The sequence below is a fragment of the Astatotilapia calliptera genome, chromosome 15 (assembly GCF_900246225.1).
Source record: "Astatotilapia calliptera chromosome 15, fAstCal1.2, whole genome shotgun sequence".
Classification (NCBI taxonomy): Eukaryota; Metazoa; Chordata; class Actinopteri; order Cichliformes; family Cichlidae; genus Astatotilapia; species Astatotilapia calliptera.
Window position 1 is genome coordinate 20560940 of NC_039316.1, and position 19362 is coordinate 20580301.

At 38.1% G+C, this 19362-nt stretch overlaps 2 protein-coding genes across 3 annotated transcripts; one reads left to right on the forward strand and one right to left on the reverse strand.

Moving 5' to 3' along the window:
- Positions 1-87: 87 nt before the first annotated feature.
- pex3 (peroxisomal biogenesis factor 3) lies at positions 88-15095 on the reverse strand. The gene is made up of 12 exons (XM_026142453.1): positions 14868-15095; positions 7001-7132; positions 6827-6908; positions 6564-6607; positions 6284-6405; positions 5304-5370; positions 5148-5202; positions 4817-4955; positions 4659-4729; positions 4443-4565; positions 3394-3490; positions 88-2777 (listed from the first exon to the last, which is right to left on the reverse strand). The coding sequence occupies exons 1-12, from the start codon at positions 14938-14940 to the stop codon at positions 2694-2696; spliced, it is 1089 nt and encodes a 362-aa protein (XP_025998238.1). The 5' UTR covers positions 14941-15095; the 3' UTR covers positions 88-2693.
- On the forward strand, positions 14062-19092 carry adat2 (adenosine deaminase tRNA specific 2). 2 transcript variants are annotated; one of them, XM_026142454.1, is made up of 7 exons: positions 14062-14137; positions 15732-15835; positions 17094-17198; positions 18234-18384; positions 18471-18577; positions 18770-18842; positions 18996-19092. In XM_026142454.1, exons 1-7 carry the CDS (start codon positions 14077-14079, stop codon positions 19022-19024), a joined length of 630 nt encoding a protein of 209 aa, XP_025998239.1. In that variant the 5' UTR covers positions 14062-14076; the 3' UTR covers positions 19025-19092. The 2 variants fall into 2 exon arrangements, with proteins under 2 accessions (XP_025998239.1, XP_025998240.1); XM_026142455.1 differs by lacking the exon at positions 14062-14137 and adding an exon at positions 15547-15663.
- The last annotated feature ends 270 nt before the right edge of the window (positions 19093-19362 follow it).

Genomic DNA, 19362 nt, shown 5'->3' on the forward strand with positions numbered 1-19362 from the left:
TAGAGTGCCCCCTAGTGGCACAAAAACTCCATGACAATTTCCAGTTTGAACCTTTAAAAATACACAAAAGAAAGACAGTATATGAAATCATGTGTCATATGTATTATCTCTTTAATAAATTGATACAAACATACATTTCAGCTGTCATTCAGGACATTATGCTTCAAAAAGGCATAACATCTGTGATTAAATACAGAGTTTTACATTCTCACCCTGCTGCGTTTATTACGCAACTCGGGAACCAGGAACTAAGTTAGTCGGACTGTCACCTGATGTTTCCTCAACTTCTGAGAAGGAAACTAAGTGAAAAATCTGCCTTGACAAACAATTAGTGGAAAGTCAGACTCGACTATAAGGGATGACTTAGAAAACTTAGTCTGACTCGACTAAGTTTTTCTCCATTACAGCTGCAGGAGCATTTCAGGTCATCAAAAGTGATCCCCAACTTTGCTTAAATTAAGACTTTTAGGAGGAGAGATTTTTATGCAGCAGATATGAGAGTGAATACACCTGGCTGGATGTTGTAAATTCTTGCAATCAAAGCCAGATGAGACATAACATATCACACATCATATGAAAACTGTGATGGAGACAGAATTCAAAACTGAAATCTGGCACTGACTTCTCTGCGATCTCATTCCTCTCAGTGACTCATAGGGGCTCAAAGTGCAGTATTTATCACAGTTCTACCTACACGATCAGCTGATCAGGTGTGACTATTTCTTTTAAACTCTTTTGCACATGCACTTCTTCCTCCCCACAACCCGATGGCATCTCAGTGTCAGCTTCACATCTAAAAGCAAACAGTGGCTGCTCCTTTGTAAAACTGCAATCATACCAGCGCCTAACTAGTATTCATTTTAACAAGACTGCATACACGCTGCCATACTAACGGAAAGGCATATACAAGTGTGCATCCTTGTGAGTTGCTTGTGAGTTCGATTTCATAAAACAATTCATCTCACAAACTCAGTTTCTGATTTACCGGATGAATTTTTACTGTTTCAAAAATACAAAAGACGTTTCTTTCTCAGAGGACAGCCCAGGGGTAGGTACACCATCCAACATTCAAAGGTTGGGTTACACTTTTCTAGAAACAATGCAAACAACACACAAAGAGTGCAAAGGTTTGTCTGCCCTTGTTGCAAATGCACACACTGCTGCTCTTTCCATCACCGTGAGAGGTATGCGCCCATGTCTCAGAAAAGGGCCTGATGTAGCATGTGTAGGCAGAGAGTGAAAATATGTAGCACAGCAGGACGACAGGAGAAAGATTGGGCTTTGAATAACAGTCCTGTTGTGTCTATACAGATGAGTCTAAAGCCAAGTGGTCAAATACATGAGCATAAGAAAAATGGGAAAGATTAGAAAGATTTTGCACCAAAAATAACATTAACTTGAAATTAATGAGAAAAATATCTGTGCCATTTAAATAAAATGATGCTGCATTTTCACAAAGACCAGAATATTATACCAATAACTTCAAAACAGGGGAAGCAACTTCATGTGAAGCTAAAGGTTGGAAATAAGCATATAAACAGTTGAAGAAGTGTGACACCTTCTGGACAACAAAGGAACTGCAGAAGTTAGAGTTAAAAGAGCCTCCAAAACAGATCTGTAGCATGAAAACAGATTAAAATTCAATGAAGTCTTTATGTAATTTATAGCTCCATATAAAAACAAATAAAAAAAAAACAAAACGGTTAACTACACTGGGTGTTTCCAGGATGAAAGACAACGCCATTGGCATGTCTCAGCTATGCACACTGTCTCTTTCCGTAGCTATATACACTGGATTACAGCATTGGTGACATACGACTGTCACTCCCAGCCTGTCATGCTTCACACATATCCTGTTGTGGAGCGCCCCATTTCAACCCAAACCACCACGTCTTTTCCTAAGACCAGCCGAATGAATTTTAGTGCCCAAACTCAACCAGTAAATAGGAGTGAAAACATGTGAAAAAAGGTCCAAAGGTGACACAAACCACTGTGCACTGACTGATCAACCTGTGACCAGAGACCTCACGCCATCAGCACCCTTCAAACCTCCCAATGTTTGTAGAGCTCTAAAAATGGGTCATTTACTCTCATTCCATCACCATGTGACACTCCCAGAATGAAAACAAACATACAGATTTAACTATCCATGACATTTTCATTAGCTTCTTCATCCAAGTTTAAGTTGAAATATTCTGAAAACACCATCTGCTTCAGCAACCCCACAATAAAAAAATACTGATTAATAACAGAAATGTGTCCACACCTGACCTATCTTACAAACAGGCCACTACAGAAGTTTGAACAGAAAAAGAGAAACACACTGTAAACTCTTCTGATCTTCAAACACACAGCTGAGGTGCAGAGCAAACAAAAGCCACCTTACTGGGTTAAATGGGACTCCAGTTCCCAAGCAGCAATGGTCCTAAAGTTGACTGCAGGCTCTGCTCTGACTAAAGACTCAGTGGAGGTCTCATCTTCCTCCTCCCGTTTGGTAATTCATCACGGCGCTGAGCTTGAACACCCCTGCTGTCCTGCCGTGGCCACAAATCACGGAGTGAGAAGTTTGCGAGATGCTGAGGAGGAAAAGTGTCTCAGGAGGAGCTGACAATCCAGGACTTTAATAATCTCCACTCTTCTTCCTCTCGAATCCTCCCTCTGCTTCTCCTCCTCATCTCGTCCAATCCAGACAATTACTTCTGCAGCTCCTGCGGCGTGCTGAAGGTCTCGTAGACATTGGCTGCAAACTCCTTCACCTGGTCGTTCATCAGCAGCTCCTGCAGAGATCGCACAGATTTAAACATGTTTGATTAACATACAACCAAGTTTGTAAGAAAATAAAAGTGAAAATAAACAAATCTCTCAGTTAAAACAATGCGATATGTTGTCTTTGTACAATTTTTTATTAAGTAAAGGATATAAATGATTTGGTTTTATTTACATGTTACACAAATCCTAACTTTTTTGGAAATAAAATTTTTTTATATATACTCAGACAATCCTCTTAAATAATTTCAATCAAAATAAAGGTTTGATAAAGAGCCCAAACGTGCAGATGAATAAGAATAAAATAATCTAAGACTGTTTGAAACACATTAAAGAAAGTGAAACGGATCGTGCAAGATTAAAGATTTCATAACCAATCTGACAGTGATTCTCTAGAACTCATTAACATGTGTATTCTGAAATGAGCAGCAGATTGGAACATGTTTGAACATTACGCTCCCAACAGTAAAGAAAATCAAAAAGCAAACGGTGTGGACAATGACCGATTGACAGATAACTAACAGCCACAGCAGCTGCCTGTTCCAACTGTTTCACCCTGAATCTGGCTGTTTGCCATACTGCACATCACTCTGATAGTTCACTCCACCGTCTGGTGTTCGATGTTACCTGAACAAAGTGACTGGGGGTCTCACTGCAGATGGTGTTGATCTGACCGTTGATGATGGGGATGATCTTTGCCAGCGGCAGACTGACTGCAGACAGACTGAACACACAAACACAGAAAAAGACAGCAAAGTTAAGGTAATGCCCACTTCATGCTAATGTTTGCTGGGAAATAACAAGGACAAAAAAAACCCCACCCACCTCATAACACTTAATATGTGTATAAGGAGTGTGTTTTACATTACATTACACATGGCCGGTATTTATGTTCAGACAAAACCGAGGAGTGATCACGACCTAAACAGAATCATATCTAACAACCCCAAACAACCGAAGCACATTAGATGTTAATGTAGTCCTCCTGAACAGGTAGGACTATATTAATGTCCATTTTGGAATTCCAAAAGGAAAAGCTTAAAAAGAACTACCGAAGTACACGTCTGAGACCTGACTTGAATGTTAAAATCTTCTAAATCATTTGTGCATTTTCAGTTTCAGCTTGTGAAACTGGCTCTCTGGTTACCTGTCTAAATCACTGCGTCAACCCATACTTAATATATGCCCTGGTGAGGAGCTGGTTATGCTCAGAGGTTTAGTTTAAAATCGCCAGGAGGGCCCACATTTTCTTATTCTTATACTCGCAGCACATTTTAAATGCAATATCGATTCTCTGCTGGAGGGACATTCACAAGAATGAAATTGTATAAATGTCTTAATATTTGATGGTAATCTGCTGCTTGGTCTGTTTAACACTGCTGGAACTGCAGCTGCTCGAATGCAGGACACATAGGGATTATTTTGTGTGGAAGAATATGAAGTGCCCCGTTTTATGTGAGCAGAATGAAGCAGTTGTCAAGCCAACGAAGCCAAAGAAAGCCCGGCGTTATTGAAATTTGTTCATAGTGTAACCCTCAGGTCACCAAACTCCAGTGACAGAATAATAATATCTCCAGCTGCTATCACATATGTAGGGATTTAATAAGATTTCTCCATGTTTCAAATGCAAATGATAGCAGTAAAACAAATAAATAAAACAGGTGTCTATGGCTTACCTATCAGGTGCACAGCTGGGGGCAGAGTCACTTGGAGGCGGGCGGAAGAACTCGGCCAGGTTGTCACAGAGACGGGAGAAACCTCGGTTCAGACAGACTTTGAGGACAGTGGTGAAGTCTGGACTGAAGTCAGACACAAAAAGCAGAAATTCACCTTTCACAGGAGCACAAACACAATCTTGTTAAAGCATACCTACAGACAGGTGTGTCATTTACCTATCCAGCATGTCTCTAGTCTCGTTAAGCAGCTTTATGGTCATAATGTCATTCTCTGTGAGCCCGCACGCCTACAGGAGCAGAAGAAAAGAGATCTGTAAGACTCTGTAATGGGGTTTTCCCGTGAACGGCAGTGTAAATCTGCTTTGAGCAGTCACCTGATCGGCCAGCACGTTCTCGTCATCTGCAAGCAGGTACCAGGACAGAGACCGCCTCGAGCTGGCCTCCACCTCCGCTCTGATCCAGTTCAGCTGCTGCTCCAGCTCCAGCAGAGACCAGGTCTCCTTCAGAGACACGCTGGAGATGAGAAATAAACCACATTGATGTTTTGATGATTGATTTTTTTAATTTAAAAGATGCACAACAAAGATCAATACAAAGAATTTGTTCCACATTGTTTTTACCAGCCTAAGCTACGTTGTTAATAACTTGTTCTGTTGCTTTATAGATCACTGATGGATAATGAAGAGAATAATTGTTGCAGATCACCTTCCCAGTGAGCTCTGTACCGCCTTCTTCACTACCGTTATCAGCTCTGCCAAACCTAGTGTGAGACAGAGACAGAAGTCTGTTACTACAAGAGTCCTGCACTGACAGATGGAAACAAGGATTTTACAGGTTTATGCTTTTGTGTCAGTGCTATACCGTCTCCCAGTAGGTGCTGGATACTTGACAAGTACTGCTGCTGGACGTCTGGGGGGGCAAGAGGGGTCTGCAAGCAGACACACAACACAGACACACTCCTGAATAATATTCACCTCAGCTTTAAACAGGCAGAGATTTTTTGAGCCAATCTAAGCTTATTTTAATCAACAGGTCATTAATTAAATCTTTAACGTATTCTCTTCTATGTTATTCAGTTCAGGCAAAAAGCACTGCTGTGCTGCTCTCTTTAATCACAGCCATGTGTTACACTGCACCGAAAAGCTTCACCAGTTTTACTGGGGAATCAAATTAACCTGTTAACATGTTCGTCAGGGAAACCTTGGGTCCTGGCATATGTGGATATCGATTCAAACATTTTCACACAAACCTTAGATAATCTTTCATTTTACAACAGGAAACAGGTTTCTGGTGCAGGAGTCAGTACACAGGATGAGTATTTCCTAGCTGTGGGTACACCAAAATATTACCCGTCTTACTCTCAGACTGACACAAATCAGCATAACTGGACACAAACTGGGAACTAGCAGGTCAGAAATGGGCATTCTCACATTCTCATATCACTGACAGATGTGGGAAATATTTTCTGACATGTACCACCCACCCAAACAATGTCCACCCTGCCAGTGGACATGTATGGAGCATGACAAAGAACCCAAGGCTTTGCCCTGGGCTCCAAACTCTCCAACAGACAAACCACCCCACAATTCATCACCTCAGTGTGGCAGAAACTGCAGGACAGCCCGAGAGGTTCACAACAGGTCAGGGCTTTTTTGGGGAAACCAGGTAATGTTTAAAAGGTGTATTTTTTATGATCATGGATAAATATTATCAGACCGATATTTAACCTGTCTAATATGTATCTCTCTTTCCAAACAGTTTCCAAAACTCCTGACACAGTGAGCTGCAGCTGATCATTTTACACACAGTCAATCAGTTCTAGGAGTCACTGTGCTCCTCACCGTTGTGCTCTTTCCCACTGAGTTATCCAGGTACAGGTATCCTCCAATGATGTTCAGCTGGACTCTCAGTAAAACCACCAGCATACAGGTGCTGTACACCGCCACAACTGTGCGTGTAAAACCTGAACGGAACGACAAGTTCTGTTATCATATTTTAAGTTTTCTTGTGTTTGTTTTTAAATCCAATAAGTCAATTATTATTTATTATTATTAGATTATTTAGAGGCATTTAGATTTTACTCAGATACACTCAGGGACATCTGAACTGAAAAACACTTACTGATGATCTTTAAATCTTCCCAGATCTCCAGTTTATTAGCCGGTCTGTAAAGTAGATGTGAATGAGGGAAATGGTTGTCAGCCACTGTACACATTTATTTCACTACATGAACTTGTGCTGATTTCAAAATTTAATGTTTTCCTCAAGAATAAAATCAACAACTGCAATAATCAGCATAAAATAACAAACAAAAGAAAAATGTAGCCTTAAACAAACTTGTGTACTACTACTGTTTGACCAAGTTAAAGAAGCTTTTTCCTCACTTGGACTTGAGTAGTGTTGTGAGACTTTCTGAGTTGAGTTGCGTGACGATGGCTTCTTTGAGCGCTGGGAGCATGGACAGCACTGCAACACATTTAAAACTTTCACTGTAGTGTTGGTCCTCACCTTTTTCTGTCAACTGTTAGTCATAACCAGGTCAAGTGTAAAATAATTACCAGTCATGTTGCAGGTCCTCTGGTTGCTCTCGAAGTGGAACTGTCTTCTGGCCTGAGCAATGTACTCTGTAGCCTCCCTCTCTTGGATCTCACTGAACTTCTTCTGGGCATATTTACCTAGAAGGTATACGCCTGAGGAGGGACGCAGAGAGCACAATGAGGTCACATCAAATGCAGAAAACTATCCTTGGCTTTGGTACGATGCAAAAGCTAACCAGGATTTGCCCTGCAGATATTTATGACATGGAATAATACCAGAGGGCTGTACTTTAAGTAGCAGATTTACAGACTTGTGACAAATTAAAGGTGTTGAATCACTGTGTAAAATGTAACAGCTGAAATGAGACTTGAAATGGATTCTCCAAGTTTCTCCAGTGCAAGGATAAACACTGTTTTTCAAAAGTATATTCCCTAAACCTAACCATCCAATAATTGTAACTGTGAAAACATTATGGTGCAAATTACATAGGACGAGCCATTGGGACTTCATTAAATCACCTTTAGCACCTTTATGGGGAAAGAATTTTAATTGGTGGGTCACAGGTTGACTGGCTACAGTGGCGTAAGGCAGGCATCCTCTATGTATCACATTTATTTGATCGCAGAACCAAACATTTCCTGAGCTTCGATCAGATTGTTAAGCTATATAATTTGCAGTGCAATCAATTCTGGAGATATGTCCAAATGCACTTGTGTCAAGCCAGCCTCCAATTCGAGACTTGCAGTCAAGCCAGCCTCCAGTTTGTTTTACGTTCCCTGTGTATTCAAAGTATTACGGGAATGGATGTGGAAACCGGATTTCAAAATAAAAGCCAACTTCGAGTGAATTAACAGATATGTTAAGAACATAATAACATATAATTTAGGCTTTTTTTTTTTTACAAACTCTAATGTTAGATCTATATGACACAGCCTTGTACCCTAATTGTGCCCTGTCACTATCAAGGCCATCTTATTTTGGATTTCAAAGTAAAAGCCCTGTGAATCTTCATTTTTGAACTACTCTTTCAATGACTTAATAATGCTCTTAAAAGCAAAAGTCGTATTTCCAAATACTATTTGAACTTTATATCAACACTTTCCAACCACAGTCTTTTTACAGTGATACCATATCAATATCAAGTCAGTCTGATTTTGCCTTTCATAGTAATGGCCCTTTGAAATTGTCCATAATTGACTTAATCTTCTAACGATTCAAAATGCTCTAAAATGAAAAATTCTTGTTTCCACAGGGTAATTCCACCTTAGATCAACAGTATACAGCCCCACAGTGATACCATATCAATATCAAGTCATTCTGATTATGCCTTCCAAAATAAAAGCCTTTTTAAATTGTCCATAATTGACCTAACTTTCAGTGATTTCAAAATGTTTTAAAATGGAAATTTCCTGTTTCCACAGGGTAATTCCACTCCAGATCAACAGTATACAACCTCACGATGTTACCATATCAATATCAAGACATTCTGATATTGCTTTAAAAAATAAAAGCATTTTCAAACTGCCCATATCTGAGTTGCTCCTGGAACAATTTCAAAATGCTCTAAAATGGCACATTCCTGTTTCCACAGGGTAATTCCACTTTAGATCAACAGTATACAGCCCCACAGTGATACCATATCAATATCAAGTCATTCTGATTTTGCTCTCAAAAATAAAAGCCTTTTCAAATTGTCCATAATTGACCTAACTTTCAGTGATTTCAAAATGCTCTAAAAAGGAAAATTCCTGTTTCCACAGGGTAATTCCACCTTAGATCAACAGTATACAGCCCCACAGTGATACCATATCAATATCAAGTCATTCTGATTATGCCTTCCAAAATAAATGCCCTTTCAAATTGAGCATATACGGCCTACTTTTTTGACGATTTCAAAATGTTCTTAAACAGAATTTTGCTGTTTCCACAGGATAATTTCACTTTAGTTCAACAGTATACAACCTCACGATGTTACCATATCAATATCAAGTCATTCTGATTTTGCTTTCAAAAATAAAAGCATTTTCAAACTGCCCATATCTGACTTGATCCTGGAACAATTTCAAAATGCTCTAAAATGGAAAATTCCTGTTTCCACAGGGTAATTCCACCTTAGATCAACAGTATACAGCCCCACAGTGATACCATATCAATATCAAGTCATTCTGATTATGCCTTCCAAAATAAAAGCCTTTTTAAATTGTCCATAATTGACCTAACTTTCAGTGATTTCAAAATGTTTTAAAATGGAAATTTCCTGTTTCCACAGGGTAATTCCACTCCAGATCAACAGTATACAACCTCACGATGTTACCATATCAATATCAAGACATTCTGATATTGCTTTAAAAAATAAAAGCATTTTCAAACTGCCCATATCTGAGTTGCTCCTGGAACAATTTCAAAATGCTCTAAAATGGCACATTCCTGTTTCCACAGGGTAATTCCACTTTAGATCAACAGTATACAGCCCCACAGTGATACCATATCAATATCAAGTCATTCTGATTTTGCTCTCAAAAATAAAAGCCTTTTCAAATTGTCCATAATTGACCTAACTTTCAGTGATTTCAAAATGCTCTAAAAAGGAAAATTGCCTGTTTCCACAGGGTAATTCCACTTTAGATCAACAGTATACAGCCCCACAGTGATACCATATCAATGTCAAGTCATTCTGATTTTGCCTTCCAAAGTAAAAGCCTTTTCAAATTGTCCACAATTGACCTAACTTTCAGTGATTTCAAAATGCTCTAAAATGGAAATTTCCTGTTTCCACAGGGTAATTCCACCTTAGATCAACAGTATACAGCCCCACAGTGATACCATATCAATATCAAGTCATTCTGATTATGCCTTCCAAAATAAATGCCCTTTCAAATTGAGCATATACGGCCTACTTTTTTGACGATTTCAAAATGTTCTTAAACAGAATTTTGCTGTTTCCACAGGATAATTTCATTTTAGTTCAACAGTATACAACCTCACGATGTTACCATATCAATTTCAAGTCATTCAGATTATGCTTTCAAAAATAAAAGACTTTTCAAATTGCCAAGATACGACCTACTCTTTTAAAAATTTCAAAATGCTCTAAAAGTGAAAATTGCTGTTTCCACAGGATAATTTCACTTTAGGTCAACAGTATACAACCTCACGATGTTACCACATCAATATCAAGTCATTCTGATTTTGCTTTCAAAAATAAAAGCATTTTCAAAATGCCCATATCTGACTTGATCCTGGAACAATTTCAAAATGCTCTAAAATGGAAAATTCCTGTTTCCACAGGGTAATTCCACCTTAGATCAACAGTATACAACCCCACAGTGATACCATATCAATATCAAGTCATTCTGATTATGCCTTCCAAAATAATGGCCTGTTGAAAATGCCCATAATTTACCTAACTTTCAGTGATTTCAGAATGCTCTAAAAAGGAAGATTTCAGTTTCCACAGGGTAATTCCACTTTAGATCAACAGTATACAACCTCACGATGTTACCATGTCAATTTCAAGTCAGTCTGATTTTGCTTTTCAAAATAAAAGCTTTTTCAATTTGCCCATATATGACTTACTCTTGGAGCGAATTCAAAATGCTCTAAGATGGAAAATTGCTGTTTCCACAGCATAATTCCACTTTAGATCAACAGTATCCAACCCGACAGTAAAACCATGTAAATTTCATGTTGGTCTGATTTTGCCTTTCAAATTAATGGCCCGTCGAATTTGTCCATATGTGATATACTCTTTCAATTATTTCAGAATGTTTTAAAAATGAAAATTGCTGTTTCAACACATATTGTGTTTTCATTTTGAAAAGCAAAATCAGACTCAATTGATTATGACAGAATTGAATCATAAAGATGATGTAAAAGGAAGCTGAAATTGCCACTAGGTTGTAATTGATAGTACGTTTATATTTTAAGTCTGTGGAAAGATGTCATTCTAAATAAAGAAATTACAAAACAGCTTGCAAACCAACCATGACATTTTTAAAACATTCTGAAATAATTGAAAGACTATATCACATATGGACAAATTCGACGGGCCATTAATTTGAAAGGCGAAATCAGACCAACATGAAATTTACATGGTTTTACTGTCGGGTTGGATACTGTTGATCTAAAGTGGAATTATGCTGTGGAAACAGCAATTTTCCATCTTAGAGCATTTTGAATTCGCTCCAAGAGTAAGTCATATATGGGCAAATTGAAAAAGCTTTTATTTTGAAAAGCAAAATCAGACTGACTTGAAATTGACATGGTAACATCGTGAGGTTGTATACTGTTGATCTAAAGTGGAATTACCCTGTGGAAACTGAAATCTTCCTTTTTAGAGCATTCTGAAATCACTGAAAGTTAGGTAAATTATGGGCATTTTCAACAGGCCATTATTTTGGAAGGCATAATCAGAATTACTTGAAATTGATATGGTAACATCGTGAGGTTGTATACTGTTGACCTAAAGTGAAATTATCCCGTGGAAACAGCAATTTTCACTTTTAGAGCATTTTGAAATCTTTAAAAGAGTAGGTCGTATCTTGGCAATTTGAAAAGGCTTTTATTTTGGAAGGCAAAATCAGAATGACTTGATATTAATATGGTATCACTGTGGGGCTGTATACTGTTGATCTGGAGTAGAATTATCCCGTGGAAACACGAAATTTCCACTTTAGAGCATTTTGAAATCACTGAAAGTTAGGTCAATTGTGGACAATTTGAAAAGGCTTTTACTTTGGAAGGCAAAATCAGAATGACTTGATATTAATAAGGTATCACTGTGGGGCTGTATACTGTTGATCTAAAGTGGAATTACCCTGTGGAAACAGGAAATTTCCATTTTAGAGCATTTTGAAATCACTGAAAGTTAGGTCAATTATGGACAATTTAAAAAGTCTTTTATTTTGGAAGGCATAATCAGAATGACTTGATATTGATATGGTATCACTGTGGGGCTGTATACTGTTGATCTAAGGTGGAATTACCCTGTGGAAACAGGAATTTTCCATTTTAGAGCATTTTGAAATTGTTCCAGGAGCAACTCAGATATGGGCATTTTGAAAATGCTTTTATTTTTGAAAGCAAAATCAGAATGACTTGATATTGATGTGGTAACATCGTCAGGTTGTATACTGTTGACCTAAAGTGAAATTATCCTGTGGAAACAGCAATTTTCACTTTTAGAGCATTTTGAAATCTTTAAAAGAGTAGGTCGTATCTTGGCAATTTGAAAAGTCTTTTATTTTGGAAGGCATAATCAGAATGACTTGATATTAATATGGTATCACTGTGGGGCTGTATACTGTTGATCTGGAGTGGAATTATCCTGTGGAAACAGGAAATTTCCATTTTAGAGCATTTTGAAATCACTGAAAGTTAGGTCAATTGTGGACAATTTGAAAAGGCTTTTACTTTGGAAGGCAAAATCAGAATGACTTGATATTAATATGGTATCACTGTGGGGCTGTATACTGTTGATCTAAAGTGGAATTACCCTGTGGAAACAGGAATTTTCCATTTTAGAGCATTTTGAAATTGTTCCAGGATCAAGTCAGATATGGGCAGTTTGAAAATGCTTTTATTTTTGAAAGCAAAATCAGAATGACTTGATATTGATATGGTAACATCGTGAGGTTGTATACTGTTGAACTAAAGTGAAATTATCCTGTGGAAACAGCAAAATTCTGTTTAAGAACATTTTGAAATCGTCAAAAAAGTAGGCCGTATATGCTCAATTTGAAAGGGCATTTATTTTGGAAGGCATAATCAGAATGACTTGACATTGATATGGTATCACTGTGGGGCTGTATACTGTTGATCTAAAGTGGAATTACCCTGTGGAAACAGGAAATTTCCATTTTAGAGCATTTTGAAATCACTGAAAGTTAGGTCAATTATGGACAATTTAAAAAGGCTTTTATTTTGGAAGGCATAATCAGAATGACTTGATATTGATATGGTATCACTGTGGGGCTGTATACTGTTGATCTGGAGTGGAATTACCCTGTGGAAACAGGAATTTTCCTTTTTAGAGCATTTTGAAATCACTGAAAGTTAGGTCAATTATGGACAATTTGAAAAGGCTTTTATTTTTGAGAGCAAAATCAGAATGACTTGATATTGATATGGTATCACTGTGGGGCTGTATACTGTTGATCTAAAGTGGAATTACCCTGTGGAAACAGGAATGTGCCATTTTAGAGCATTTTGAAATTGTTCCAGGAGCAACTCAGATATGGGCAGTTTGAAAATGCTTTTATTTTTTAAAGCAATATCAGAATGTCTTGATATTGATATGGTAACATCGTGAGGTTGTATACTGTTGATCTGGAGTGGAATTACCCTGTGGAAACAGGAAATTTCCATTTTAAAACATTTTGAAATCACTGAAAGTTAGGTCAATTATGGACAATTTAAAAAGGCTTTTATTTTGGAAGGCATAATCAGAATGACTTGATATTGATATGGTATCACTGTGGGGCTGTATACTGTTGATCTAAGGTGGAATTACCCTGTGGAAACAAGAATTTTTCATTTTAGAGCATTTTGAATCGTTAGAAGATTAAGTCAATTATGGACAATTTCAAAGGGCCATTACTATGAAAGGCAAAATCAGACTGACTTGATATTGATATGGTATCACTGTAAAAAGACTGTGGTTGGAAAGTGTTGATATAAAGTTCAAATAGTATTTGGAAATACGACTTTTGCTTTTAAGAGCATTATTAAGTCATTGAAAGAGTAGTTCAAAAATGAAGATTCACAGGGCTTTTACTTTGAAATCCAAAATAAGATGGCCTTGATAGTGACAGGGCACAATTAGGGTACAAGGCTGTGTCATATAGATCTAACATTAGAGTTTGTAAAAAAAAAAAAGCCTAAATTATATGTTATTATGTTCTTAACATATCTGTTAATTCACTCGAAGTTGGCTTTTATTTTGAAATCCGGTTTCCACATCCATTCCCGTAATACTTTGAATACACAGGGAACGTAAAACAAACTGGAGGCTGGCTTGACTGCAAGTCTCGAATTGGAGGCTGGCTTGACACCAGTCCAAATGCGCAGTTCTTTATCAAAATGGCTGGAAAGCCCCATGAGTTGTCCTGCAGGCAGCCCTGTGGAAGCACTGCTTTCAAGATCACCCTTTGGTAAAGGTATTACCTCTAAGATGTACCATTTACTGCAAGATCAGTTAGCTGACCCTCTTTCCAAAGTTAAAAGTTGTTGGGCCCAAGATCCCCCCCACCCCGATATTTACCACTCAGTTTTAAACCAGTAAAGTCAAATAGCCACCGGATCCCACTTACAAATGTGTGCATATGTTACGACTTGCTGCAGATGCTATAGCTTATCAATTAATATGGTAAGTGACACTGAATTTTCCATAATGCCACGTGAGATAAAAGGCCAGCAGTTATGTGGAGGTCAGCGTACACTTACTTAATTTTAAACACGAATAATGAACAGCTACACCAAACTTCATTCATTTGTTGGCTATTTAAAGAGCCCCAAATAAAATACACAGTAAGAACTCCAATGAATAGTATTTAACTTAGTAATCAACTACCACATAAAGCAGTGTTAATTTCGGTGAAACTAACTGGTTTCCTAAAAAGGTATTTTCAATGCAAACACACCTTGTGGGTTGTTAAAAAAAAAAACAGGGTAGTTTCACTAAATATTCTACGGCACGATGGAGAAAACAAATTCCGAATAAACCAAGTACCATTCTTTCTTTATGCTTTTGAAATATGGGTTAGCGTGCATTTCTTCCGTCTTTATTTTACAGGGGGATAAAAAGCCCAGTCTAAAGGCTGTTCTGCGGAGTCTGGCGTGTTGCTGCAGTCTTGCATTAGCACGGCGGCTAACAGGAACATGACTTACCTCCAATTAGAGCTCCGGTGAAAATAAATTTCTTTTTATGGCGTTTTATAAAATTCCACGCAGACGAAAACATCCTCGGACAGAGAGAGGGCCACCAACTAAAACAACAAAAACTCTATTTCTAAATTCTTTCTTACTATTTTACGGACATGTTTCGGATAGCAGCTTGCTAACTCTCAAAAGTGCCAAAGTACTTTGGTCATGGTAACTATTGTAATGACTTCCGGTTATTTATGTCAAAATAAAACCACAAGTCGAACTACAGTAGTCATAAAGTGACTTTGTGTCTGCAACAAGGCTCCTGGAAACATTCTTATTTATTTAGGCAAGGAAAAAACACTTAATATTTTTAAATGCTTTTAAAATATACAATACAATGCAATATACCAATGCACATACAAGCTTTGCAAAACTGATACACAAATTTTAAAATAAAATATTTCAAAATTTGACGAAAACAAAAAATGAATATCTAATATATAGATAGTTTTGGGACACTAGTTTGTCACCATCGTCAGACTGGTCTCTGAAGTAAAACACAATAGATTTTTTTTAATCTTATAAGCGAATCGTATCGAGCCCTAAAAATTTAGTTTCTCCCTGTATAAACTAAAAAAATTTTGTTCTTTTATTTTTGGGGGTAAAATCGATAACATCCGGTTTAGATCCCTCCACAATAGTCATCAACTTGACGTCATTAGACCAGAACGAGCGTGGAGCGCAGGTGCAGCGAGTGGTCCGTCCAATATTATCTTCCCCCCACCGGTGTGAGTTCGTTACATCGGCGTGGCTACGGGTAAAACAGGAATTAAAAATTAGCAGGTGTATTATATGCAGCTTTTTTATATTGAGTTTTGGTCACAGCAGTTGAAATGGGAACAGAGGAGGGTAGTAAAGAAGAGTCTGTGGAGCTGTTCTGTCCGAGTGAAGAGGAAATTGAGAGGTGGATGGCCAGAGCTTTTGACATGGTGAGCTCGTGTTTTTAATCACTCCGTTAACTCTTCAGCCGAGTCACGGCGACTTTGTTTGTTTTGTAAAATTTGCAGTTTTAAAGTAATTATTTAATTTTCATTTAAACTACTCGGTATGTGAACTACGAAGTTTCTATTTTTTTATTTGCCTTATTGTATTGATTGAGGTATTGGTTATTTTTCTAGATAATTTTATATAGTAATGCTACTTAGATGTCTTTATTTGTATTTCAGTTTTTCTGTTATAGCCCTCTGATGCCCTTTTTCTGCTGTTTATCCAGGCTCTGATCATGTTTAGGGATTAAGTAGTGATATTATATACAGCTGGAAAAAAGTTTCTTTATAATAGTAAATAATAAATAATGTAAACATTTGTCAGATGTGGTCACACAGGTGTCTCCGTGAACCTCGTGGATGTTTGTAGATAGCACTGTGATCTGTAGTAAACAGGTGGAAGAGAGTGTAATGAAAATCAGAGAAAATCTGTGTGTGAATGAGAACGAGATAGGTGTAATAGTCAAGGTAGACGAGTATAAATACCTGAGGTCAACCATCCCAAGCAACAGACAGTGCACAAGAGAGATGAAGAAGAGAGTACAGCCAGGATGGAGCAGGTGGAGACGAGTGTCAGGGGTGATTGTTGACAGAAGGTCAGCAGCAAGAGTAAAAGTGAAGGTGATGGTAGTGAGACCTGCTGTGATGGTTTGGAGATGTGGCACTGAGAAAAATACAGGAGGCCGAGCTGAAGATGCTCAGATTTTCAGTTGCAGTGAGCAGGATGCACAAGATTAGAAATCAGAGGGAAAGCTTAAGTATTTGGAGATAAAGAGGCAAGGCTGAGTTGGTTTGGACATGTGCAGAACATTTACTGGATAAAGGGTGTTGAATGCAGAGTTGCCAGGCAAGGCCACAGAGGAGGTTCATGGATGTAGTGAAAGAAGGGTTAGTATGGCAGAGGAGGATGATAGAGATGGCAGGAGGCAGATGATCCACTATTATAATCCCTAAATCCTTAATAATTAGTGTATAATGTTAAAAATAATTTCATGTGCCTCCTTTATGATATTAAGAAATGTCTAAAAGTTTAATCTAGAGAACCCTAAAGACACCACGCTCTCAAAGCTGTGAGCTGCAGCCAGAGATCTGTGCACAGGTGTATTGGGGATTTTTCTCTTCTGAAGTTCTTCTTAACACTAACCAATTTTCCATCTTTAGTTGCTTCCTGTTAATTGCCTTTTTAAATGTGTTGCTGCAGGCGAAAGAAGCTCTGGAGAATGGAGAGGTGCCTGTCGGATGTCTCATGGTCTACAAAGACGAAGTTGTGGGGAAGGGAAGGAATGAAGTCAATGAGACTAAAAATGTAGGCAAAGTGTACAGCACAGTTATTTGTCTCTGCAAATGGAGATGTATGTATGAGTGGTCTTCTTTCAAAACTCATAAGTCAACAACTAAGACAAAGCAAAATGAATAAATTATAGAACTGATACATTAACTATTGGTGAGGAGAAGAAGAAATAATATATTGGTATATTAAAATGTAACAAGTTCAATAGTTTGAACAATTATCTGTTCAAACTATTGAACAAACAGGTCCCAGAGGGTCTGGGTTGATGGTCTCTGTACAGTAATCCCCCACTGTGTAGTTTGCTTTGACCGACCTAATTAGTTTCTGTAATCTGCGAGTGTCAGATCAATCACTGATCAATATTTGTCCTTAAGTAAGCCGGTGACTCTGCAATAGTGAGTCCTCTGCAGTGAGAGCCCATAACTGAGAAAATCCTTTCATGGTGTGAACAGTTTTCCTTCCAAGTAAATGTGGCTCAAACTAAGGAAAAGTCCCCGCTGTCCCTGCATCATGTCTGATGAAAGATGAGCAAAAGGGAAAACACTTTGCTCCTTTTATTTGGTTGCTTGGGTCATTTTTGTCTTAAAGTCTGAATAGCATTATTTTTAAAGTCGATACAGGTACAGGAAATCCTTTCAGCTTTACATTTGAGTGCAAAGAGAGATGGTATCAAAAAGTGTTTTTACTGCTGAAGAAATTCAGAGTTAAAGCGTCACCTTATCTGGACCGAAGTGCAAAAAGTTCCCACCTGACCTCCACAGAATCAGCTGTGCTTTTTTGTTTAATGATTTCAGCCCATCTCATTAAATTACAAAGAGTCTTTTGTAAGTTTTGAAAGTTTCAGGGCTGAACCTCTGTTTAAAAACTGCAACCAAATCAATTTAAAGCCACTCTAAGGGTCACACTCGCCATTGGCTTTTGAGCATCAGTATGATGGGATATATCAGAGTTTCAATCAGCTGTTTAATGAAGTAGAGGAACAAATACCTGAGCGTCAACACGATACCTGAGGTTTGCATACGTTTCTTTGTGCGTGGTGTTTTTTTTCAGGCCACTCGGCACGCTGAGATGGTCGCTCTGGATCAGGTCCTGGACTGGTGTTGGCAAAGCAGCTTGGACGTGAAGAGCGTGTGCGAGCGGATAGCGCTGTACGTCACCGTGGAGCCATGCATAATGTGTGCTGCAGCGCTGCGCCTCCTCAGTATCCTCGCCTCACCTCTCTGCTAGTGTGTGTGTGTGTGTGTGTGTGTGTTGGGATTCAGTTGTTGTTCCTTTACCAGCTGTCAGACATCCCCGTGATCGTGTATGGCTGCAGGAACGAGCGTTTCGGAGGCTGCGGCTCAGTCCTGGATGTCTCCTCTGCAGACCTGCCTCACACTGGGACCCAGTTCAAGGTCAGTGTTTGCTCCTGATGTCTTTCTGGATTCCGCCTGCATGTTTGTGGAGTAGTTTGTGCTTCCTGCAGCTGAGTTCAGAAATCTTTAGGCAAGCAGATCAGCTCCTTTTCTGAATGGGATGTTCAAGAGTTACATGAATGTAAAGTCCTTGTGTGGTGCAGTGTGTATTATATGTGTGTGTGTGTTCAGTGTATTTCAGGTCACAGAGCAGAGGAAGCCGTAGACATGCTGAAGACTTTCTACAAACAGCAGAATCCAAATGGTGAAAAACAAAACCACTCTGCATGTCTTTTTTTTCTCCTCCTCATGCTCCATTATCAAAATGTTTTATATTTTCATACTTTACTGTTGCTTTTTTTACACTATTATTCCTTCTCTTCTTTTCTCACAGTGTTAAACTTTCTGTCTGTTTCAGCCCCCAAACCCAAAACAAGGAAGGAGTGATCTCCAAGAAACATCCTATTACAAGGATTTTTTTATAATATTATTAATTAAATTATATTTTACATACATTTTTGTCTATTGCTTTTTTTTTTTACTATTTGTCTAACCTTTTCTTTACCTATTAATATGACCTTAATAAAGGACATCTTATTTACAGTTAGAATTTAGCATTAGTGTTTCTGTTCATGCAGACTGCCACCAGAGGGCGCTATAGACCAGCGGTCTTCCTGTCACTGAACCTCCACATAGAAGAAATAAAACTATAGTCTTTGGACTAATAAATACTATATTTAAAAGAAATTTATGATATTTTCCAAAAGTAAAGGCTCAAGAATGTC